The following is a 25352-nucleotide window of genomic DNA, read 5'->3' as shown; positions in this document are numbered from 1 at the left end:
GATTTTTTTTTCCTAACAAAATGATTCTTTTATTGCTATAATACACAGCAGATACAAAAGGTACCTTTAGCAAGTACATAAATCAGTTATTATGGCATAAACTACTAGTTTAACTTAGAAGCTATTTTGTAAATAACTTAAAACTAGAAATCAGATTATCTGGCTGCTACTTAATGCCTGATAATTTACAAAATGAAGTCAGCTTTAAGTCAGGTTATGAGACTGCACAGATATCATTCACATTTACAACCTTGGCTCACACCCTGGCCTCTGACCAACAATCTGTTTACAACATGTTCACAGGATTAGCCCCTTCCATGCCCGATGTCTCTCTTTAGTGGCAGATTTCAAAGAGTGAGCAGTGGCAGAGCAGCAGTTACTCAAAGCTATGAGTTTGGAGAGCAATTTAAGGTCATACAACTGGGTGTTTGTTCCATCAGACAGGTAAAACGGGTATGCACGTCTCAGCATCAAAGCCAGGGTCTGCAACAATCAGGAGGGGGCCGCAGTGAAGGGACGGATCAGACATTTCCAGCTGCTCCCCCCATCCCGATGTCCACGGCCTGGAGAACCTTCACAGTCCGCTCTATGGCAGCGAGTCAGTCCTCAGGATGTGTGCTGGGCCTGCGGGAGGGTGGTCACCTGGGCCTCTTGTGCTTTTAGCTGACGCCGAGGCATTGTCTAGAAGTATCCGCCAGCTCACCTCCACTGGAGGAAGCACGGTTCTTAGCCTCACCTCAGGTGGCCTTTTGGACAAGTCTGATTCCAAATCTCTGAAGAGTTCATGAGTTTGGTACCCTTTTTCTTTTGTCTCAAATACAAAAATGGAGCTAAAATGGAGCTACTCCTGTGTCATCAAAATGCCTTGGGCCCTGGGCTGTGCTCATGAGACTTACCTGAAGGGGGGGGAGAGAGCTCACTAGTTTTTGTATTAGGCTGCTGGAAACGAGTACATTCAGAACATAGAGCTTAACAGCATGGCAATTCCAGGCGTCAGCTGTAGTTACAAGTTTGAAAAATATCTTAGACTGCTTTTTGTGGAAAAGCCTGGCCTCTGCTGGTCACCGAATCTAACCCCTTCACTTTACAAATGAGGGAAGAGGTCCATGGAGACTGCAGCCCCGCGGCTGGTGCCCTTCCTTCGGACTCAAGCTCTCAGATCAAGGCAGGGATGTCTTCTTACACAGCCCCGGGCCCACCTGTAAGTCTTAAGAGCTCCTCGTGAGCAATAAACAGATGAGAATAACTATCCAAAACGGGTCTCTGCGGGAAAGGGTCTTCTACAGAGCCAGGAATCGCAGGTGTCCAGAGACCACTCCATTCTGGCTGTTTCTCGGGTTCATAATATAATCCCATCTCTGTCCAGTACAGAAGGTAAAAGCAACGAGTGAGCAGTTCCCTTAGAACTGGTGAAAGAATTTCCCCGAGGGGCAGATTTGGCAGACAAGCTTTTACTATATATAAAGAATCAGGAGATTAGAAAAACATACAAAAAAGGAAAGGCGGGTGTCCTTTAGGCATCTTTTAACTTCTTTTGCTAGCCACTGAGAAACCTGGAAGAGAACTTCTCAAAAACTGTTGCTATGACTCCTAGAGAACGTTTATTTTCCGGAATGGCCGTGCTACAAAAGCAAGCGGAAGTGAAAGGCACTTTTCCTTCTAAATTGCTGCCTTTAATGATTTCAATTCTTGTCAACAGTTTTCATATGGGCCTGCTTATTAAAAATAAAAGATCTGTGCTGAAACACCAGAGGATCTGACAAAGTTACCTGCCCTCTGAGAACACCTAGCATATTAGAATATAAAAAAGATGTCTTCCAGAGCCTGATTTCTTTTAATTACCTGTATCAGGTGAGTAAAAAGACGCTCTAGACACAATGAATGCTTTCCTAACACGACAGCAACACCTTCCGGTGCACACTAGCGGAGCTGCTCAGGGAGCCCGATTTGGTTTGAGTTGGGGCCACTGGCTCTCTGGTGGAGCCTGCTCTGAGGACACACCAGAAGGCTGAAGGACTCTGCGGGGCTGCTTGCACACACACGCTCTGATTTTGTCTTTTTCCTGGACAGTGTGGACAGTGCCATCAGGTCTAGCTTTGGGGCCGGGACACAGTCATTCTTCAGACTTATACTCCCGACTCTGGTGCTGCACCTTGGAAAGAACACGCTCGTAGAACAGCAGGTAAGCACTGGAGGACAGGACCTCCTGCAGGCTGGCCTTGCGGACGGTGTCATCGGAAATCCAGAGCCACTGGTTGCTGGTCGAGAGAGGGTTCTTGGCCGAAGGTGGGGACCGTCGGTAAGTCACAAAGTGTCCAGAGTGCATGTCTCCATGGTGGACGACAACTGCCATCAGCCGGAAGAGGTACATGGAGGAGCTAAATGGTAGGAACAAATGCCAGTGGTTTACAAATGCAACAAAGAGGTTTACAGGCAAAAACAAAAATGTAAAACAATCCTAGATATTCAACGACAGGGGGTCAATGCAACGGTACATCCGTACAAGTGAACATTACACCACCATTAAAATACAGACCTATATTTACTGGCAGGGTGTCCATTCTGTGAGCACGTCTATGAGCGTGCACACGCCCACTACAGAGGGGGAGACTTTAAGGGTTTAATTGGTGATATCTAGGTGGTATCCCAAGGAATTAAAATTTTTCTGCTTTATACTTTTTCTACATACATTCGTACATATGTGCACACATGCACATAACATATTTAAATTTTATGTACTTTTAAGTGACTTCCATTTTGGACAAAAACAGGAATGTGTAATAGTGAAGTTCCACCTTAAAATGAAAGAAAGCTATCTCTACATTGTCATTCATTTCCGTGAAAAGCTAATTTTGGAAACGGAGAGAAACAGCAGCCTACAAGGAGCGCAGACTGTGCCTCTAAAGAGCGGCTCACCTGTAGTCTGGAACGACCGGGAGGGGGAAGGGCACTGGGGCTGGCAGGGTAGGCAACAAAGATGGGGAGCAGGCACCATTCATAAAAATTTGGCTTTTGGGGCCCCCTGGCTGATTCAGGACTGCAAGAGAAAAAGGCGAGGCAATTAAAATTAGCAGCGGGTGTGGGTAAGCAAAACGCGGTTTTGATTATGCTGAAATTTAACTACCCAATAATGCTACAAAGAAAAATCTCTCTTTTTCTTATGTTATAAAATTCCCCACCTTTCTGTCCCTGTTTTAATCCCCAGTAGGAAAAGCACATTGAGCTCCTGGCCCACTGTTCGCTTTGACAGCTTTGTAAATCCGTTTGCTAAGGGCCCGTGTCAGAGTTAAACAGTAGCTAACTGACTGGCATTTTGACCTAGACCAAAGTTTCTCCACCTTGACATGATACACCTGGGATGGATAATTCTTTGTCGTGGGGGCTGTCCTGTGCACTGTAGGATATTTAACATCATCTCTGGCTTCTACCTGCTAAACACCAGTAACACCCCTCTCAGTTGTGACAGCCAGAAATGCCCCCAGCCACTGCCCGATGTCCTCCGGGAGGCAAAACTCCCTGTTGTGAACCACTGATCTAAACGTTCTCCTTCATCTGTCAGCTTCTAAGGAACGCCAACATGTAACAGTGCTAATAAATGTTTATGGGTGTAGATAAAATAATTAAGGAGATACGTGCACCTCTTTTTCTCTCAAGTGTCACATGTAAGGGGCTTTAAGTACCAAGTAGTTGATTGCTGGCCTCTAACCAGAGCCACCATGCTTTGAACACGAGCAGGCCTGCACTGCCTCCCACCCAGGAGAGGAGGGCGCTGGGGTGAAGAGGTTGATTTAAAACAGGCCAAGGACTGGGCCCGCTCCCCACCCCAGCTGTTTCCAATGTTAATCTATTGATCCCACTGAGAAAGGGCAACATACAGTGTCCTCGTGAATGATGTCCTGCCAGGCCACGCAAGTGTGGACGCAGGAAAGAAGAAAGCGGTAAGGACGCTGAGTGGGGGAAACCTGGGGTGCAGGGAAGACAGTCGTGACTTGAGTGGGGGCGGCACGCAGGCGGTGCGATCGGGCGTGGAGCCCTTCGAGTCGGTGGGCCTTCCTCACCTCTGACTCTAAAGACCTCTACAAGGTATATGAGACACATTTATACAGCTGCCCAACACTGCCGCCTCCTGCCAGTTCTCCCGTCCGCTGTTTGCCCCTGGACCAGTCACTTAACCTCCTGAAGCCTTGACTTTCTCAGTAAGACTGAGGGTGATAACAGCTACCTGCTGCACTGGGACCCAATTCAACGAGCAGCCTCAAGTGAGGCCAGTAATAGAATTCAGAAAGTCATTCGGTAGAGAAGCTTCAGCTCCAGTAAGATGTTCAGTGGTCTCCAGCCAGGACGTTTCCTCCCCACGTTTTCTGTATAAATGAGATGATTGTCCGGGGCGGGGGGGAAGGACAAGGAAATTCACTGGGCCCTGGCTGGTGTGGCTCCGTGCACCAAGAGGTGGCTGGTTCAGTTCCCAGTCAGGACACATGCCTGGGCTGCGGGCTTGATCCCCAGTGTTGGGGGGCTGGTGGGGGGCAGCCCATCAATGTTTCTCTCTCACACTGATGTTTCTCTCCCCTCCCTTCCCCCCACTCTCTCTAAAAAAATCATTAAAAATATATTTTAAAAGAAGAAATTCACTGGAATGATATATGAGCCAATTATTGCTCAGTCAAAAGACCAAATATCTTAAGCTTTTCTTCCTATATTTTTTCAACTGTGAAAGCTTTTAAAACTATACATCTCATTACTATATAATTTTAATCTCTTTTAAGAAATCTGACCCCTCTCGCCCCCCAATCCTGCTGCTTTCAAGAATTTCAGCAACCACTGGACAAGCCTTCATGGCATAAAGGCCCCAGAAGCTGGTGATGCCAAATCCCTTTCCTCTGTGCTGCGGGTTCCCGCTGCCTAAGCTGAGCTCCTCGGACACACACCTGATTTGGGGGCTGCCGGCCCGTCCTGCAGTTCCAGCGCGGGCCCTGCCTTCTCGTTCAGTTTGGGGCTGTGTTGACCAGGTTTATGCCCAAGGAGGTGATACTTGTAGATGTCCATCATCAGGAACTCATTGAACTGCACGTGCTCATGCCGCTTCAGGGGGGTGCCATGGCTGGACCAGCTCAGCCGCTGCAGGTGTATGCACAAGCACTGCGGGAGCTGCAGGTGGGGGAGAGACCGCAAGTGCTGAGTGTCAGGCGCGGGCCACCGAGAGTCCTCGAAAGCAGAGCCGACAAGGTGTGTGGTGTGGGCTCACCTTCCCTAGTTTTAACTGTTTAACAAAAGTGGTCCTCTGGTGTTCCACCTTTTCCCCATTCAACGTCCCTTTGGCTTCAATCTGAAATAAAAGAAACAGCATCTCTCAGCTGAAATTCCTGGGAGGGCATCTATGGAGAGCTGCCCATCCGGTTGGTGGGATTTATACCTCTACTCAGCTGGCACTTGGCTTCTACCTGCTGAAATCAACTCAGCTGCCCAATTATTTGTGGGTTGTTTTCACTTTTATTCCTTAAGTAACAGCAGCAGTGGAGGCAAGAGAAATGGAGCAGCTCTGACACTGGCATGTAATCCATTCTGTCTTCAAAAATTCTGTTCCACACAATCTCTCTCAATTCAGAGGGTGAAATTCAATTGCTGAGGGAGTTCGGCAGGTAGCACAGCTAAAGCGGGTGGGGTGTGAGACAAGTGGGGATAGAGGGGACTGTAGCAAATCGGAGAGGGCATGTCCAATCTCAAGCATGGCATTCAGATTTCTTCTTTAAACATTTGGTGAGTGAAACAAAACTCATCAGGGAAAGAGATTTGGTCCACGGGCTGCCAATTTCCCAGCCTTGGGTAAAAATGGCAGCAGCTGAAAAGACCCTCCGGGAACAGTCGGAAGAGCTCAGGGTCAGTGGTGTGCGAGGCGCTACGTCAGGGCACACAGGCCGGTGGGGGGACAATATCTGGGGCGGAAGGCCTACCTTCGTACAGTTGTCACATACAACATCCCGCACTGATTCTGATGAGATGAAGTGGTGAAGGCAGTGGTCCAAGGTCAGTGGGTGACCCTACAGCACGAGACGAAGGAAACTCATTATTACAAGTCAAAGGGGAGCTACACTGAAACGACTGACAGGTGGCATCATGAATCTCAGAGCTTTATTTTTGCTTATGTAGGCAAAAAAGCGTCACAGGCTGGGTGCTTTCTGAACAAACGTGGAGCTCAAACCTTTGACTTGCTAGTGCGATGGATCAGAGGAAATGAGGGGACAATACTGTAGGCAATTATGGACTCCCACATTCTTTTATTAGTTATTTTTGAATGTGAGATTAATATGTGTGTGTATGCAAAGAACCCAAAATTTCTGCAGAAAGAAAAACCGTCCACCTCTTCTCCCCCCCAACAGGCCACGGTACCACACATTAAAACTAAGATGGGTTCAACCAACCAGAGGTCTGAGTAACACATGGCACCTGAGCTACACAAATGCCTCAGTGCCCTTTCAGATTCCAACTTCTCCAAGACAGACCCCAAGTAAACCACAGATCAGTACTTACCCACGTGGCAGCTGGGATACTTAGTGAAAGGCTATCAAAGGTATCAAATCGAACCGGACTCTGAAACAAATATTGCAGAAAATCCAGAAAGGACTGAAGTTCAATTCAAAACTTTGTAGACAGGAAGATACATGCTTATTAAAGTTTAATATTTAGATTCCAACATTAACACAATGAAACAATGTACTTACCTAGAAGGAAATTCTACTAAAAACCACCTTGTAAACACAAGAGGTACAATGATGCTAAAGAACAGCTTGGGAAAACTAAGATGCCACAGCTGACTCGGCAATTTGGGGATTTCTATCCTAAGGAAATAACCATGCACATAACTACAGCGTTATTTATAATAGCAAAATGTGAATAGTTGAAATTTCTAGAGTAATTAAATTCTATCAGAGTGGAATACTATATTAAAAACTGTTGTAGAGGTGGAGGGGGTCAGTGAGGGAAGAAGGTGAGGGGACAGCTGTAATATTTTCAACAATAAAGATAAATTTAAAAAAAATAGTGTAGTAGAAGAATGCATGATTATGTGCAAAGATGTGCATGTTATATTATTAACTGCAAAAAACATTATAAAATAGGGTAAGAGTCCCTGCCTTTTTTTGGTGATGGCAGAGTAGCTTGGCTAGACTAACTCTCCTTGAGATAACAATTATAAAATCTGGACCAAAACAAAACTATCTGAAAGACTGGAGAGCTACCAAAAGCAGGCAGAAATGGAAGAGAAGTTAAGTTTTGGAAAAACAGGAGCTCCATGGGTGAGATTTGCATTGTGCAGGGTTTTTTTTTGTCTGAAGGTCTCCCCAAAACAATGTACAAATTTGGTAGAAAACATAAATGTACAGATTTAAGAAATTCAGCAAAGTCCAAGCAAATACAAAGAAAACCACACTTATGCACTGCATGGACAAACTGCTGAAATCCAAAACTAAAGAGCAAATCTTGGAAGCAGCCAGAGAAAAAAATGACACTTTATGTACAAAGGGACGAAATGACTGATGCTGACTTGGCATCAGAAAAACTGCAGGTCAGAAGTCAGCAGAACAATACCTATAAAGTGATGAATTTAAAATAAACCAAAACAACAGCAACATTGTCAACCAAAAATTCTATACTCAGCAAAACTATTCCTTAAAAAAAAAAAAAAAAGACAAAACGTAAACCTTTTTTGTACAAATTAAATCTAAGTGAATTTGTTGCCAACAGACCTGCAAGAAATGTTGAAGGCATCTTTTTAGGTTGAATGGAAAAAACATCCAGTGGACTTGAGTCTACAGAAAGGACTGAAGAGCACTTGGAAACAACAAATGTAAAATTGTGGTTTTTTTTCTTTCTTTTCTTTATTTTAATCCTCACTGGAGGATATTTTTCCACTGCTTTTTCAGAGAGGGTGGAAGGGGGAGGAGAGGAAGAGAGAGAGAGAAACATCGACGTGAGAGAGACATCGATTGGTTGCCTCCCGCACAAGCCCCTTCTCTCTCTCTTCTTCTCTCTTTAAAATCAATTAAAACAACAAAACAAAACAAAACAAAACATATCCTCAGGTGAAGATTTAAAAAAATTAAAAAAAAAAGATTAGTGGTTGCCTAGGGGCTGGAAATGTGTGTGTGTGGGGGGGGGGTGGAGAGTAACTGCTAATGGACGCGGGTCTTTTTGGGGGGGTGATGAAAAGATCCTAAAACTGTCTGAGGTGACGGTTGTGCTTCTGTATTATGTTGGAAAATTTCCAAAGATAAAATTATTTTAAAACTCCAAAAGCAAAAGACAACACAACAGCCTAGAATCTGTTGTGTCCCCCATCGGCATAGACCCAAACTCGGGACGCAAAGTCTTGCCAACCCAAGTGGCCCTTGGCGCAGAAGACGCCGCGGAGGATCAGAGGACGTGTCAGTGCCGACCACAGGGGGGCAGTCCGTCCACGAGGTGCGCAGAGCCCAGGCAACCACAAACGCCACAGGCCAACGTCCGCCCACACTCTCTCCATCCTTCATGAACCTGAACTTAGAAGAAAACCTCGCACGAAAGCGCGGGCATTGTATTTACCTGGTGTTCACAGTGTTTGCAGACCATGTTACTAGTAAGTCTCCCGTGAAAGGGATGCTGAGGTTTCCAGTGACTGGAAGTGGGATGAGGTGCCCCTGGAACACAAAACATCTTTCGATCTGCCACCTCCAGCCCCCTGGCACCGACCTCAACATTCACCCTCCTTTTTCGTGTGTGGCTGCAACGCCCTCTTTAGGAAAAAAAACGCCCCTGAAAATGAAACTGAAAATAGCTTTTCCTCATTGACGTACATCAAAAAGACACGCCATTCCCATCACAGAACTCACGGGTCCTTAAGTGTGGTTCCTGTATAATGGGCACAGCCACATTTTAAAAAGGAATTTGTGTTTAGTAACGTCTTTTTATAAACATATGCTTGAAATGTTTGAGATGTCAGAAGACGGATACCATAAGTGAACATTCCATAAAGTAAGATGAACTTCTGAAATATCAGAATAAGCAAGTTCTGACAGGTTTTTGTGGGGGTTTTTGATAGAATGGGCGTTAGTGGAATAAACACAGTGTGGTATGTTAATTAGAAACACAGGCCCTAGAGTCTGGCAGTCTGGCCTTGGGCCTGGCTTGGATTCTTACTAGTTATGTAATCTGAGAACTCACTTCATCTCTATAAGCCTTGGTTTACTGGAAATGGGGATGATTACTGTCCCATTTTCCCCAGTATCATCAACTTTATAGAGTTGCCATGAGACTTAAATGGGATATTACAGTGCCTGGCACACAGTATGGGCCCCAAAGAGAATCGTTCTTATTGCCACTAATGCACAAAAGAATGGATGTCTCCCCCCCCCCCCCCCCCAAGTCTTAAGAAAACAATGAATTCCTTCTGCGGAGGACTGTGATCATTTGCAGTAAGTCGGCCACAGTGGAAATGCTGAGAACATGAGTTTCAGCTTATTAAGTTCCTCACAGGATCACTTCAAGAAGGTAAAAAGAAAACCCTTGTTTGTAGTAGAAACAGGTCCTTCTGGAGGAAACTGAGTGGGCTGAGGTGTGAGGGAACACTTTAAAAGCTGTTTCCAAAACACAAATACACACAGGTCAAGCCGGAACTGATGTCGCCAGAAAAAAATGTTTAAACAAGCAAATCACTGTCATATCTAAAGAGTACCCATCTTGTGTGTTGCAGTTCAACGGAAAATGACTACCTCTTGTGCGGCAGGTGATGTGTTTGGGAGTTACTTCCGACGGCTGCTGTAGGGGGTAAAAAGAGAGACTGAAAACAATACTGCCATCCTTCTCCCACCCACACTCCTCCTACAGCTTACGCGTTTCTGTGCTGATTGTACCAAGAAGCCAACTTTTAACACAGGTTTCCTAAAGCAGCCTAATCATCCTCTCTGGTTGGCTACTGGGCCAGTTCCTTCATCAAATGCAATCAAAACACACTTCCTCTCTCCAGGATATTGCCTCCTTTTACTAGTTAATTTTTATCAATTTTTATAATGTTCCAGGGAAATGAAGATTCACTTAGCATTCCCAGGGCTGTGTTCCCCTATATTAAATAGGGGGGGAAATACATTGTTTCTTTTTCAAGCCAACACAAATTGCAGCAATGGATCATTCTGAAGAGGCTTCCAAGTCACCCCCTGCAAAGTGTGCAGTTAAGACCCTCCCCCAGCCCCACCCCCACTGCCAACTGTTACTGATTCTGACTTTTGAGTTTAAAGTTGCACAAAGATTGTACTTGTGGTCTCTACACCTATTAAATATGCACGAAACGAATTAAATGTATTGGAAATGTTAATGGTTTTACCTCCAGGGAATGCACATCAAACAAATGTGTGACCCTGGGCTGGCGGTCCCGCTCATCTTCCAAGGACGAGGTAATGACGTGGAATAATTCGTGAGCATCCTGCCAAAGGGCGAAGCATTCTTCAGCGAGGCCCCGGGAGGCCAGGGCGGCATCAGAACCACCCCCGTGGGGACCACTGGGCAGCCCCCTTCCAGCTAATGTGGGTGGGATGTGCTATCCGCCTTCTCGGGGGCCCAGCTCCATAAACTGAAGCAGTTACATCCTAGACATTTTCACAACCAAGACCACGGACTGAGCCCCGAGGGGAGAGGAAGTTGCAGGGCTGCCTTCACACTAGCTTCTCTGCGTCTGTTTTAGCTTCGTCCAGATGGCCCTGACCTCCGCTCAACCTGACTACCCTTCTTAATGTGGTAAATATGCATAACATAAATTTCACCATTTTAACCATTTTTAAGTGTACAGTGTTCAGTACGTCACATTGTTATGCACCATAAGCACCATCCACCTTCAGCATGTTCTTATCTTCCCAAAGGAACCCCATACCCATTAAACCCTAATTCCTCATGCCCCCTCCCCGCTCCAGTCCCTGGCAACCACCATCCTACTTTCTGTCTCTGTGAATTTGGCTACTCTAGGAACCCCATGTACTCGGAATCGCTCAGGGAGGATCTAATGTTCTTGGGAACTAAATCTCAGTCACTCTCAGTTTAGAGGAATGAAAAATGCAGCTAAATAATTCCAGTTAGAGGAGGGTTTACAAAGTATTTTCTAGATGAAAAAAATCTTTCGCATTGTACCATAGATTAATCGAGGTGCACTGTGAGAAAGTACAGCTATCATCAACGTCATGTTTAAAAAGTAAACCCAGGCCCAGCTGGCGTGGCTCAGCGGGTGAGCATAGACCTAGGGTCCAGGAGATCGCAGTTCCATTCCTGGTCAGGGCACATGCTCGGGTTGCGGGCTCGATCCCCAGCAGGGGGCGTGCAGCAGGCAGCCGATCAATGACTCTCATCATTGATGTTTCTCTCTCTCTCTTCCTCTCTCTGAAATCAATAAAAATGTACTTAAAAAAAAAAAAGTAACACATGCATGGCTTCAGAGTAAAGTGGAAACAGATAACCTTTAAAAATAAGGGGAGCTAGAAAGCCCTCCCACCTCTTTTCAGAGCTTTGAAATGCTTTTCCTTCCAGCCCCACAGTTTTGGGGGCCCAAAGGCACCTCCCATTTCTCGGGTTCAGTGGCTGATGGTTCAGGCAGAAGCAGCCAACACAAAACTGGACGAGGCCACCTGGACATGTGGCCAGTGAGGATGTCCCAGTGCACCACTGGGCACTGGACTTTTTGTCCCCAGAACTTATCTGTCTCAGCCACGGCCTCTGACTTGCCGTTGGCCTGGGGAGGAAGAGGAGGGCGGCCAGCACCAACGAAGACAGTGAAGCTGTAGCTGTGGACCAGGCGGTGGAAGTGGCTGGAACAAACAAGGCCCTGGGGCCGCAAGTGACAGCTGCTCCCAGTCTGGGGCCACCTTAAGCCAGCTTCTGAAGACTGTTTTGTCTTTTTAATGAGGGTGTGGTCCAAAAAGGCGTCTTGCCTGAACCTCTGAGCCCCTCAGGTGAAGCCACCTGCCCCTTCTCTAGAGGACCCAGATGCCCTATCATCCACTGAAGTGCAAACTCACGCAAGAACTGAAAAGATTTTTGCTCTTTGGTAACTGTGCTTATGACCCCCCCTATCCTGCCAACCCTCCTTCCATCCATCAGGTGAAGCTATTTCCCCTCTGATCGTGAGGGCAGGAACAAAGCTCATTTTCTAGCCCAGAACAGAAGGCTGTCTGAAATGTCAGAGAAGTGTACATGTGGGCAAGGCGCGGGCACGGTCAATCCTGCCATTTCTTCTCCCCACTGCCGCAATGCAGCTGTTTTCCAGCCCTCACTGTGAGCTCAGACCCCAACTCGGTGGGAAGGATGCTCTAAGTAAACCTGTCCTGAATGTTGTGTTCACCTGCTCTTCAAATGAAGAGATCTGCCACCTGTACATTCTTAAGACATCCAGCAAGCAGCTTGCATCCAAGACCTCATCATCAGTAACTTCCTGGCAGGATAAAGCTGGAAACAAAAAAGGTAACACAGTTTTTAATTCACCAGCTATTACAACTAACCAGAAAACCTGCACAGCACAACATATCAAAGCTAATTAAGAATTTAAGAACTGTAACGTCCACCTTGGAATTGTATCTCTTTCATCATTCTTTCTGGTAACCTTAGTACACAATTAGGCACTTTGTGTTTGTTGAATGAATGTAATTTTTCATAAGGCCGCAGCATTTATATAAAGCAATTGCTTTTCAGTTATTTGCACGATCATCAACATGAATTTAATGTTGCAACATTCTTGCTGAATAAAATAATTTTAACTCACAACTCTCAGGGGTGGAAGGATCCTTAAACACTCATCTAGTCCAACCCCACACTCAGTGCTTAACTCCCCTCCCATGGCCATAAGGCCTCTGCTTGTCTCCAAAGTGAGTTTTTTGTCTCCATGTGAGTCTCTGATTATCATGGTAAAGCATCAAGCTACACGTGGCAGCTTAAGTGGGTCTGCTGATTTGTTTCCTTTTAAATCATAAGTAGAATCAAGCCTAATAAACAAAAATACAAGTTTGATGGGCTTGCAGGCCAGAAGGGACTGGCACAAAATATTCAAAGTGATGAAAAGGACCTACAACCAAAATTACTCTACCTAGCAAGGCTGTTGTTTAGAATCAAAGGAGAGCTTCCCCGACAAGAAAAAGATAAAGGAGTTCATTGCCACCAAAGCAATATTACAAGAAATGTTAAAAGGACTTAGGAGGAAGAGGGGGAATAAAAAACATGAATAAAAAATGGCAATAACTACAGACCACCTGTCAATAATTACTTTAAATGTAAATGGATTAAGTGCTGCCATCAAAAGACACCGGGTATCTGAATGGGTAAGAAAACAAGACCCATCCATATGCTGCCTACAAGAGGCCAACTTCAGATAGAAAGACACATACAGACGGGAAATAAAGGGATGGAAAAAGATACTTCATGCAATGGAAAAAAAAAAAAGCAGGGGCAGTAATACTTATATCAGACAAAATAGACTTTAAAACAAAGGCTATTAACAAGAGACAAAGACCCAGCAATTCCATTTCTGGGTATTTATCTGAAGAAATCCACAACACTAAGTCGAAAAGACACCTGCACCCCTATGTTCACTGCAGCATCGTTTACAATAGCCAAGATATGGAAGCAACCTAAGTGTCCATCAATGGGTGAATGGGTAAAGGAGAGGTGGTACATATATAAAATGGAATATTACTCAGCCATAAAAAAGAGTGAAATCTTGCCATTTGTGACAACATGGCATCACGTTGCTAATACCTTAGCACAGGGTATTATGCTAAGTAAAATAAGTCAGACAGAGAAGAACAAATACCATATGATTTCACTTATACGTGGAATCTAAAACACAAATGAAACAAACTCAGATACAGAGAACAAACTGATGGTTGCCAGGTAGGAGGAGGGTTTGGGGAGCTGGGTGAAAAAGATGAAGGGATTAAGAACTACAAATCGTCAGTTACAAAACAGTCACTTATGTAAAGTACAGCAGAGGGGACACAGTCAATAATATTGGAATAACTACGTATGGCATTGGGGATACTAGGCTTATCGGGCGGATCACTCTGTAACATGTCTACCACTATGCTGTACACCTGCAACTAACATATTAAATGTAAACTGTAATTGGAAAAAAAATTTTTTTTAATTCCAGTGCAACCCCCCAAAAAAAGTTTGATGGGCTTATGAATTTATATTATAATTACAAGTAGGTCAGGAGCTGGTAAACATTTTAAGCTCTGTGGCAAAGCCTCCACTCTGCGGATAGAGCACAAAAGCACCCACAGGCAGTATTAAACAAATGGGCATGGCTGTGTTTCCATAAAAGTTTATTTACACAAACAGGCAGTGGGTCGGATCTGGCCCATGGGCCACAGTTTGCCGATTCCTGATCCTGACCACTCCCTATCCCACGGTGGGAGATAAAATATAGGGGCCCATCACCTGAGTGCAGTTTCTGGGAGTTTAATGACTTCCCAGATCAACTAAGCCGGCCTGTTTCTTCTCCCTGATTTGTGGCCAGTGAACTTGAAGGATTCCTTTGAATGCTTCAGGCTCCTGACCCTGGAGGTTCAGAACATTGCCACCCACACTCCTGTCTGAACATGGCCACGACTTTGTGCGGTGACCTGTGTAGAAGCGGCAGCCCTGGCGGCCAGTGTGGAGACGTCCTGAGGCTTGTGTTACCAGCACAAATAAACTCTGAGGTCTGACCTTCACCTCCCGAACAAAGGGAGCCCACAGGGGAAGGAACTGTACCTTCCTTCTTCCTCCTACACCCAGCGGCCAGCCCTTCATCAGTTTCTTCCCACCCAAGGGGACATTTTAATGTTCCCTTTAGCTCAATTTTGCCTAAAATGCTGTGGGGCAACTTGGCAATGTCTATGAATTTTCACACCCTGCAATCCAGCAATTTCACTTTCTCAGGATCTACCCCACACATCTAACATGTATAAGGGTGTTCGCTACAAGCCTGTTTGTTGTAAGGCACCGGAAGCAAATGGCTAAATAAACTGGGGTGTCTCAATGTTTATAGATACTATGCAATTGTAAAAGGGAATGAGGTTTGCAAATAACATACTGATAAGGGATTGATATCCAGAATATATAAAGAACTCCTGAAACTCAACAAAAATACAATTCAAAAATGGACACAGGAGTTGAATAGACATTTCTAAAAAAAAAAAAAAAGATATACAAATATACAATAAACACATGGAAAGATGCTTAACATCACTTATCGTTAGGGAAATGCAAATGAAACCCACAATTAGATATCACTTCATAGCCAATGGGATGGCTGTTACCAAAAAGACAGACAATAACAAACGTTGGCAAGGATGGGGAGAACTGGAACCCCTACGCACTGCTGGCGGGGACGGAAAGTGGTACAGACACTACAGAAAGCAAAACGGTGCTTCCTCATAAAATAAACAGAATTGCCATTTGATTCATATACTTCTGGGTTTATGCCCAAAATAACTAAAAGCCGGGGCCTGAATAGAAGTTTGTACAGCGGTGTTCATAACAGCGTCACCCGTGATAGCCAACAGGTGGGGAAAACACAAACAGCCACTGACTTGCGAATGGAGACACAATGTGAAACTGTTTACACTCGGCCTTAAAAAAGAACGACGTTCTGATACATACTACAGCGCGATGAACCTTAAAGACATCGGGCTACGTGAGATAAGCCAGATGCAGGGCAGATACGGATGAGTGCCCTTAATGGACGTACGCAGTCAGGTTCTCAGAGCGAGAGGAGCGGTGGTTCCTGGGGTCTGGGAGCAGCACGGAGCCGGGAGCTGTTTCATGAGTACAGTTTCGATATGGGGATGAAAACGTTCCAGAGATGAGGGAGTAACAGCTGTAGCTGCGCAACAGTGCGAATGTACTTAATGCTACAGGACTGAACTGTACACTTAAAAATCATTCAGATGGCAAATTTCATGTTCTGAGTGTTTTACCACAGTATTTTTAAATGGGCAAAGGATATGTGCAAGCAATTCACAGAAGACAACATATATAAGGCCAATAAACACACACACACACACAACGACAGTGAAGGAGGTAGAGCTTACACGTCCTGAAATGGACATTTCTCTAATGCATATTATGTTATTGGGTCATAAAAACATAAACAATATACAATTCCTACGGGTACTCAGAAACGTATTTAAATGCACAGAAAATGGTCTGGAAGTATATACACTTATGTGATACTTTGGGAAGGAAGGGAGGGAACAGGGTTGGGGTAGTGATTAAAGGGACCCCAGCCTTATCTGTAATGCTTTAATTTTTTACAAGGAGAATTTGTGCATGCGTTACTTGTACAATTAAAATTTACTTCTAAAAGTCAAAATAAAAGACACTGAGAAGCAAAAGCAGAGAAAGGAAGATACAGTCTAGGTACAGCTGCCCAGGGAAGGCTCTGGATCCTAGCACTGGGTCACACACTGTGTTCATGGTTACGACAACCCCTAAACCTGCATCATAACACCTACGTGGACATTTCAGCTTCTCACACAGTCTTTGTTTTGTTTTTTGGTGTGTGTGGTTCCTTCCCCCCCCCCCCCCCCCCCCCGCCCCAGTCTTTGGAACAGTATTTTTTAACAGGGCAGTAAGAGAAATTCAGAGAAGCAGGACTTGCTTCATAAAGATTTCTGTCTCAGCTGACATCACATGGGAAAATACCTCAGTGAAATGATATTTAGCTGAGTGTTTTTTCAATCCAATTTTTTCCTGACTATGAGAATAACATATGCTTACTGTTGAAAGTTTTAAAAAGTATAGTTTTTTTTTTAAAAAAGATGTTTTTAAACTCTCAACTACACAATACCAAAATGGCCATGGCTAACATTTTGATTTTTTTCTGTCCAGTCTTTACCTGTAGACGTCTTGGCTTCACTGAAGTCAAATGGTACGGAACATCTGGAAAGCTATGACTACGTAGTTCCAAACTGCTTTCCTGAAAGTTACCCCCCCACCCCGGACCAGCTGGTCATGACTATAGATTTGTTTTTCAATCCTTGCCGACAGGCAAAAAACCATGGTAGCTCACTATTATTTTATTTATATTTCTTTGATGACAGTTAAATTGAATATTTGGGTGTCTGTTAGATATACTTTGTATCTATTGAAATAGAATTTGGATTATTTCTCTGGCAAATTACCTTCCTTCCTAGGCTACCATACTTAAATGTTTTAGAAACTAGAGTATTTTATAATCATCTGTGACTAAACTGTGTTTTTTCCATAATGATCTATATGGTCTTTTTCTACCCAGAGGCTATTAATCCTTTGTCTGTCATCTGGGCTGCTGCTTTGAAAATGTACACAGTCCCCCTTAAATTCCCAGCTAGATACCTTTCAGGAGGTGCAACAGTGTTAAGGATAAATACTGGTGCGGGGGGGGCTCCTTCTGATCCCTGGTGTACTGGGTGGTGAACTCTTCTAGCCACTTGATGAAAGCAGGGCAGGCGGACAAGCCTTGCAGCAGGGAGTTCATGAAGCAGGTGTTCCCCAAGTTGACAAGGCCAGGCACAAGCCCTAGAAAAAGGGGGGCGGGAAAGAGAATAGCACGTCACATGGGACCAACACTTTTACTCTCTCCCATTTGTGACCCAGACTTTCTGCATCGTGACCTTGAACTTGAAATCTGAATGTGAGAAAACCCTTATCCAGAGATCCGGAGCCAAGCGTTCCGTCCATGCCGAGGCCCTGTCCTAGTACTGCCCCTTCAGGAGACTGTAGTGACAGAAGGACAGGTCCATGTCGAGCGTTACTTTTGAAACCCACCACAGTGTCTGGTACAGTTTGGTTTACCCACATTGTACAAAAACACACGGTAACATCTCTCTCTCTCCCTCGCTCTCTTTCCCTCCCACATCCCCTCTCTCTCCTTTGATAAGAAAGCAATGTTTCTCAGCATAGAAGAAAACAATCGTTCTGTTGTTGCTCCCTGGCGACAATGATTTTGTTTTTATAATCAGTGGGAGAGACACTATAGCAATTCTGACCAGTCTTTCTGCAGAGAGAGCAACAAAATCTGACATACTTCCCTCTTCTGCGGATGTTTTAAAAAAACTTTTTATTATGAAAGTTCTCAAACATGCACAAAAAAAGAGAGAATATATAATCAACTCCAGTTATAACCATCCTCAGATTTTACAATGACCAACATTTTGCTACAACTATCCCTCCCTCCCCTCAAGGCTGACTTTTAATCAGTGTAAGTGGAGCAACATTTACAAAAGGGCATATTTTAAAAACTAAGGAAAGTTTTGTGTTAATGGAGAAACTAACTGGAAACATTTACTAGTAACTACCAGCTAGTCAGTGAAGCCACAACGCGTATCATTAGTCAGTTGTACTACTAGAAAACATAACTGCCATATTAATGAGAACACTAGGCAATTAAGCTACTTAAATTTTTTCATTACAAAGCATGTCTCAAACTCAGGACTTGAGAGATGAAATATAAATCTTTTTACTACAGGGTATAAAATAACCAGTCATTAAAATTAATTTTTGTTTAAAAGAAAGTACTGTTCAGCCCGGCTGGTGTGGCCCAGTGGTTGAGAACCGACCCGTGATCCTGGAGATCATGGTTCGATTCCAGGTCAGGGCACATGCCCGGGTTGCGGGCTCAATCCCCAGTGTGGGGCGTGCAGGAGGCAGCCGATCAATGACTCTCTCATCATTGATGTTTCTCTCTCTCCCTTCCTCTCTCTGAAATCAATAAAAATGTATTTTTTTAAAAAAAAGAGTACCGTTCAAAAACTGAAGATACAAGAGAACCAAGAATGCCCTCCTCTTTTTGTACAGTTTTTGGGTAATAAGGGTTTGGGCCAAGTCCACAGACCATGATGCCAGGGCCATGCTCTTACCTTTTCTGCGTTTCTTTCTTTCTGTGATGGGACCCCAAATAACATATATTCCTGCTGCAAGCGCAGCAGCGAGTCCGCCTATAACACCCCAGTTCTTCATGACCTTATATCTAAAAGAGAAAATCAGTTTACTGTCTTCGCTCATCACAAACACATTATGTGTATATACAGATATATGAAGAAATTACATTTCATCAAAATAATCCACAGGCCCGCCACATACCTAACTTTTGAGTTCAGGTCATATACAGCATAGGATTTGATGTCTTGAACATCAGCACAGTTCGACATTAGGATTTCAAACCTAAGTCAGAGCATAACCTTTCAAAAGTCCAATCTCACTGAGTTGAGAAGCCAGGGTTTTCTTCCTCCACGGCCTCTCACTCCACTGCCACACTCGCCGTCCGTCACACTCGCATCTCGGGGCCTTTGCACTGCTGTTCCCTCTGCCTGGCATGCTCTTCCTCCAGGTCACTGCCTGGCTCACTCCCTCACTTCCCCTTCACTTCTAACAAACTATTAGAACTTGCACTCCTGGTCCCTTTTACCCAGTTTCTTTTCCACCTTCTAATATAAAATTCACTGATGCACTATGTTTATTGTCTATCTCCCTCAAATGAAATGCAAAGTCCCTGAAGGCAGGGATCTTTGTCTATTTACTCTTTAACACATCCCAAGTGTCTAGATCATACTTGGCACATAGTAGGCTCTCAATAATATTCACTGAATGGTTGCTATCGGAGAAAACATAGAAATGGATGTATCTTTTAGAGTACTAATGGAGAGGAGGCATACGATAGCATATAAGATCTTCTATGTATTTATTAGGTTAAAGATTCTTAATTTTAGGCTTGTCTTGAATAATGAAGTTATTCTTTTACTACACACTGAGAAATTTCACCAGTAATTTAAAACACTGTTTTTATACAAAGTTATGCATTTCCACTAAATAAAGCAAACCATAAATGTATTAGATAATCTATCTATATATATGTAAGAGCTTAGTAAACGTCAGCTGCTATGATTATTATAATCTCAGTTCATTTATGAAAATTATCCTTAAAGTTTCTCAATGCATCACCGTGCTGACTTTACACAATAGGTGCATTCACAGAAGTGCCTGGAAAGACTAAAAAGGACCATCATTAAAATGGTAAAGCACTTATACATAAGCTGTAAAATCCCCTATTCAAACACTAACATTTCCAAGTGCATACTCTGTGTCGGGCACCGCGATCATCTCAGCTCGTCCTGGAAACAATCCCACGGAGCGAGGTTCCACTATCATCTCCATTTTTAGAGATGAGGAAACTCAGAGACGCAGCCAACTTGGTCAAAGTGGGTGAGGGGGTGTGGATCTGAACTTCGGCCTGTCGGGATGCCAGGCCTGTGCTTAAAAACCACGAAGCTCATGAGGGAAACCGAAGGACAACAGTGCTGGAGGGGTGGGAAAGAGGCCTCGCCCACATCCTTAGCGGGGCGCGGACAAAAGACCCAGGGGCAAGCAGTGACTCTGGAAATGCTTTTCCTCTGCAAAATGACGTGAGAATATGGGCCCTGGGAGTGAAATGACCTGGCCTAGCCCCCCAGCTCTGCTATCAGGTCAGCTGCAGGGCCCCAGGCAAGGCCGTCTCAAGACACGTTTCCCACCCACAGAATGGGGACAACGGACAGGAGAGCCACCGACGGCTCCCAGCCTGGGATAAGAAGTATCTTCAGACCTGCTCCAGTTCCAGAGGCAGGAAGTGGACCTGAACAACAGGTCCCGGTCACTTAGGGACAGTAATAAAGATGCAGTGCTCAGCTCTGACGCCTGGAGCCTGGGGACGGTGGAGAACAGGAGGGAAATAGGGGCCCTGACAATTGGGGGACCATACTATGGGGGGGGCCCTAACAGGAATGGAGGACCTTAGCAGGATTGGGAGCTTTAACAGGACAAGGGGTCCTGAGTAACTTAGGGACCCTTGCAAAATAATGAGTCACTGATGAGATTGGGGACCCAGAGAGAAGAGGTGACCCCTGGAATAACTGGGAGGGGGACCGACAGGGATGGGGGGAGGGGGTGCAGGCCCCGGACACTTGACGGGATTGAGAACCATGGCAAGGCTGGCGAGCCTGACAAGACCGGGGACCCCGGGCAGGCCAGGAGCTGACAAGGCCGGGAACCCATAAGGGTTGGGGGTCTCCTGAAAGGGTTAAAAGGGGTCCTGGGAGGCACTGAGAGGTACGAGGAGCACTGACAGGATTCGAAGCCTTAAGCCTGAGGGTCCCTAGAAGTTGTGGGGACCATGACAGGGCTGCAGGAGGCACTGGTACGCCGGCGTGGGGGGCGCTGGTAAAACGGGGGGCGCTGGGAGGGCGGGGGAGTGCAGACAGAATTGGCGTGGCCGGAGACCTGGCGGCCCTCCCGCCGCAGGGCCTGGGCCTGCAACCCCGCGGGACGCAAAAGCCTCCAGAAAGCTCACCCCGGCGCTGGGGACCCCCCGGCTGGGACGCGAAAGGCCGCGCGAGGCCCAAACCGGGGGCTCCGGGCCCGGCCTCTCCGGCCGCCCCGCCCCCCAAAGCTCACCTGACGGCCGCCCCCGTCCGCAGGAAGCGCTGGAGGGCCCTGTCGGCCGCGCTCATCGCCGCCTGCGCCCCGGAGCTCAGCATCGCGGCCGCGCGGAAGGCCCGCCGCCGCCCCGCTGCCCGGCCGCCCGCGCCCCCGCCGCCGCCGCCGCTGACGGACAGAAGTCTCCGAGGGCTCCTGGGGCGGCGGAACCCGCGCTTAGAGTCCCAGCTCTTCGGGGGAAAGGGGAAGCGAAGGACAGGCTGCCGGGAGGACCGGAAACAGCCGCCGCCGGAGGCGAAAAGCCGCCGGACCACATCCTGTTTTTCCTCCCTCTTTTTATTTTTTCCGCCCCCCATGGCGATGGGCCGGGCTGCGGTCGCTAAAGGAAGCCCTGCGGCCCGGGAACGGTTTGTTTTCAGGGTTTTGCCGGGGCTCCTTTCATGAGTACAGATACCCCGCTTTCAGGAGGGAGCCTGGGTCGTTTTCATCTTTTTGGCGTGGAGAGGGCGGCCTCGGCCCGAAAGCGGCGTCAGGCCTCTGGCGGCGAACAGCGTTAGTTATTTCTGTCGTCAGAGTTGCTAAGGTCGCAGAGAGAGGGCCTTTACCGAGCGTGTGACACGGCCCATCTCTGACGGCATCAATAGAGAAACTATTTAAAAATAGCCATCAAATTTATCTTTTACTTGGGGGCATTGCTAAGCATGTCACATGCATTATTCATTCACAGTCGGTCTTCGGGCCAACCGTAACATTGTCTGCATTCTACATCCTCGGAAACCCAAGAACTTTAGAGAAGTAATGTCTTTTGACACAGCTTGTAATTGGAAACATGATCAGCAGTCAACAGTGCTGTTCAATAGAAATATAATGCGTGCGGGAGGCAACCAACTGATGTGTCTCACACGGGTGTTTCTCTGTCTCCCGCTCCCTCCCACTCTCTCTAAAAAATCAAGGGGAAAAATATCAAGTGAGGATTAACAACAACAAAAAGGAAGTTGGTTAAGGTAATTAAAGGATACGCTAAAGGATGCAGATGCTTCCCTGCAGTGTTTCCCTAAGTGTTTCCCTGGGCTCTAGGGAGTTTGCCTGAACAACTCTAGCAAATTAATCGAACTTGAGGAGAAGGCCATGGGAACCTCCAATTGGTAGTCGAATCAGAAGTTTTGGGTAACCTGAGGATCTCCTATTTGCAAGTGGCATCTGAAGTGAGGTGGGAGTGGTCTTGTGACGCTGAGCCCTTGGCCTATTGGATATGACACTATCTCCGGGTAGATAGTGTCAGTATTGACTTAAATTCTAGGACATCCAGCTGGTCGCAGAGGGAGTTGCTTAGTGAGGGGGGAAAGCCCACTCGTCTGGTGTCAGAAGTGTTGGTGCATGACACTCCAACCAACTGACCCACCTGGCAGGGATGCCTTGACATTTTTAAACAAGGGCTTAACCTCCTAGCCAAGCCTCGCCTTTCTGTTGGCTCCTGTGGTAAAGCTAAGAGGTACTTACACCTCCCAGCACAATGCCAGGGACCTGGGAGTGACTCCAGGTGGCAGTGCCATCCCTTGGGCATGGCTAGCAGAGCAGAAATCTACCACCAAAGTTTTAGTTTTCCCTTTCAGTCTTTTATCCAATGTCAATTCTCAAAATAAAAAAATAAAATCTCTATGAATTTAAATCCATGGGCTTGCCTTTTAAAATTAAGTGCCATTGCCTGGCTGGCGTGGCTCAGCAGTTAAACATCGACCTATTATCCAGAATCGCTGTTCGATTCCTGGTTGGGGCACATGCAAACGGGCTTGATCCCCAGTGGGGGCCATGCAGGAGGCAGCCAATCGATGACTCTCTCATCAGTGATGTTTCTATTTCTCTCTCCCCCTCTCCCTTTCTCTCTGTGAAATCAATAAAGACATTTTTTTTTAAAAAATAAGTGCCATTTTTATAACTAGTAGAATTTTGTCTTGATAAAAATAGGGTTTAAAACTCAGCTGATTGGAGAACCGCTTGTACGTAGCACATGCTTTTTACATTCAGTATTTCAGGCTCTATTCCAGCCTCTATTCTAATTTTTTAAAAATTCTCACCTGAGGATATGTTTTTTTATTGATTTGAGAGAGAGAGGAAGAGAGGTGGGGAGACTGAACCCACAACCTAGGAATGTGCCCTGACTGGGAATCAAACCCACAACCTTTTGGTGTATGGGACAATGCTCCAATCAACAGAGCCACCTGGTCAGGGTGCCAGCCTCTATTTTAAAATATTCACTTAAAAAAACACACACAAAAAGCTGATGGGGGAAATCATGGTGCATTACACCAACGTGAAATAAAACCCATCTGGCTTTTGGCATGCCCCCATTTCCCACACAGATGGGTAATGTGGTTAGCTGGAGGCAATGGCCTTTATAATATTCCATCTGCCCAAGGATGTCTCAAAGATCAGAGGTATAAAAATATGAGCCATGTTTTTCTTGGCTGATAATATCATCCAGATGCAACTTTAGAACAGGGATTCTCAATTCTCAGCAGCATCAGTATCACCTGGGACCCTATTAGAAATGCAAAAGCAGGTCTCACCCCAAACCTGCTGAATGAGAAACTCTGGGAGTGGGGCCCAGCTACCTCTGTGTTAACAAGTCCTCTGGGGGATGCTGACCCACCATTGCTTTAGGAAAATATAACCACATTTCTAAGAAAGAAGAAAAAACATTGTATTTTATAAATTTAAACAATACATATTAATTTAATCCTCTAAGATTTTTTCAATGCCTATTTTGTACTAAGTATTCTCCCAGTGTTCAAGGGGTGCACCTCAAAAGTCTCCAGAGAGCAGGCAGAAAAGAGAAACGTGCAAAGCTTGCTGCGGCCAGGCTATTTTGAGGCCCCAATTGCTAGTGGCCAGAGAGAAAGGAAGACCCAGCGGAGAAATGCTGCCCCCCTTTCCCAAGAAGCTAATAATCCAATTACATAAAAAGCTCTCTATTTAAATGTTGGAAAAATAATTTTTATAAAAGGAACAGCTTTATTGATATATAATTCACACGCCCTATAATTCACCTTTTTAAAGTGTCCCATCCGATGCTTTTTAGTATAATTCATATATGCGACTGTGGAACCTTTTTTAAATCTAATTTTGGAACACCTTTGTCCCCTGTAGAAGAAATCTCGCGTGCGTTCGCAGTGACTGCCCGCTGAACCCGATGGGGGGAATTCTGAGGGCAGGGATGCCCTGTCACTGGTCTCTGCTTCTCAGCGTCGGGGCTGTAAAAACCGCACAGTAAGGCTGTTGGATGAATGCATGAGCGATCTCTGGCCTTCTCATACTTAACCTTTTTTTCTTGGTTCCCTTCACTAGACTTTCAGCCCCGCGAGGACAGTGACATGTCTCACCCGCTCTGTGTCATACGCCCAGCGCCTAGGACATTGCCTGGCGCACAGCAGATGCTCAATACACAGTCACTTAAATGCATGACCACGTTCCAAAAAATACATATATTTTTTCATTCTCCGCATTCGTCATGGCAGCCCGCGTTTGCAGAATGTGACCCCCAGAACAGTAACGGACCCCTGCCGATCGGCGCTTGGAGAGGCGCCGTCAGCCGGAGCGCGCTCCCCGCGCGGCCCCCGCACCGGCGGCCGCGGCCCGGGCGCCGCCCCGACGCGCCACCAGCGGCGGCCCCGGGGAGCCTGTGGATCCCTCGGAGCAGGAGGGCTGTCCCCGCGCCCCGTCCCCGCGCGGCGCGCCCCGCCCCCTCCCGCCGCTTTGTCTCGCGGGCGGGCGCCCGGCTGCTGGGCGCGGACCCGGGGCCCGGGGAGCGCGCGGCGCGGGAGCTGTCCGGCGCCCGGTGCTGAAAGCGCGGCGCCCGCGCCCCGCCACCACCATGTGAGGGCCACGCACAGGGCTCGTCCCGGCGCAGCGCCGAC

At 46.2% G+C, this 25352-nt stretch overlaps 1 protein-coding gene across 3 annotated transcripts; it reads right to left on the bottom strand.

Annotated features, from left to right (window-relative positions):
• Positions 1 to 17: 17 nt before the first annotated feature.
• Positions 18 to 21561, bottom strand: USP30 (ubiquitin specific peptidase 30). Of its 3 annotated transcripts, none has more exons than XM_087828570.1 (13): positions 21457 to 21561; positions 18888 to 18997; positions 17365 to 17547; positions 12353 to 12456; positions 10352 to 10450; positions 9744 to 9789; positions 8578 to 8672; positions 6529 to 6588; positions 5952 to 6038; positions 5246 to 5326; positions 4929 to 5148; positions 2917 to 3037; positions 18 to 2378 (listed from the first exon to the last, which is right to left on the bottom strand). In XM_087828570.1, the coding sequence occupies exons 1-13, from the start codon at positions 21537 to 21539 to the stop codon at positions 2114 to 2116; spliced, it is 1554 nt and encodes a 517-aa protein (XP_087684696.1). In that variant the 5' UTR covers positions 21540 to 21561; the 3' UTR covers positions 18 to 2113. The 3 variants fall into 3 exon arrangements, with proteins under 3 accessions (XP_087684696.1, XP_087684697.1, XP_016064233.2); XM_087828571.1 differs by having other exon boundaries at positions 9744 to 9786; XM_016208747.2 differs by lacking the exon at positions 21457 to 21561 and adding an exon at positions 20089 to 20921.
• Between the last annotated feature and the right edge of the window lie 3791 nt (positions 21562 to 25352).

The sequence above is a fragment of the Miniopterus natalensis genome, chromosome 20 (assembly GCF_054644295.1).
Source record: "Miniopterus natalensis isolate mMinNat1 chromosome 20, mMinNat1.hap1, whole genome shotgun sequence".
Lineage (NCBI taxonomy): Eukaryota > Metazoa > Chordata > Mammalia > Chiroptera > Miniopteridae > Miniopterus > Miniopterus natalensis.
Note: the sequence above shows the minus strand (reverse complement) of the source record. Positions and strands in the feature narration are given on the sequence as shown.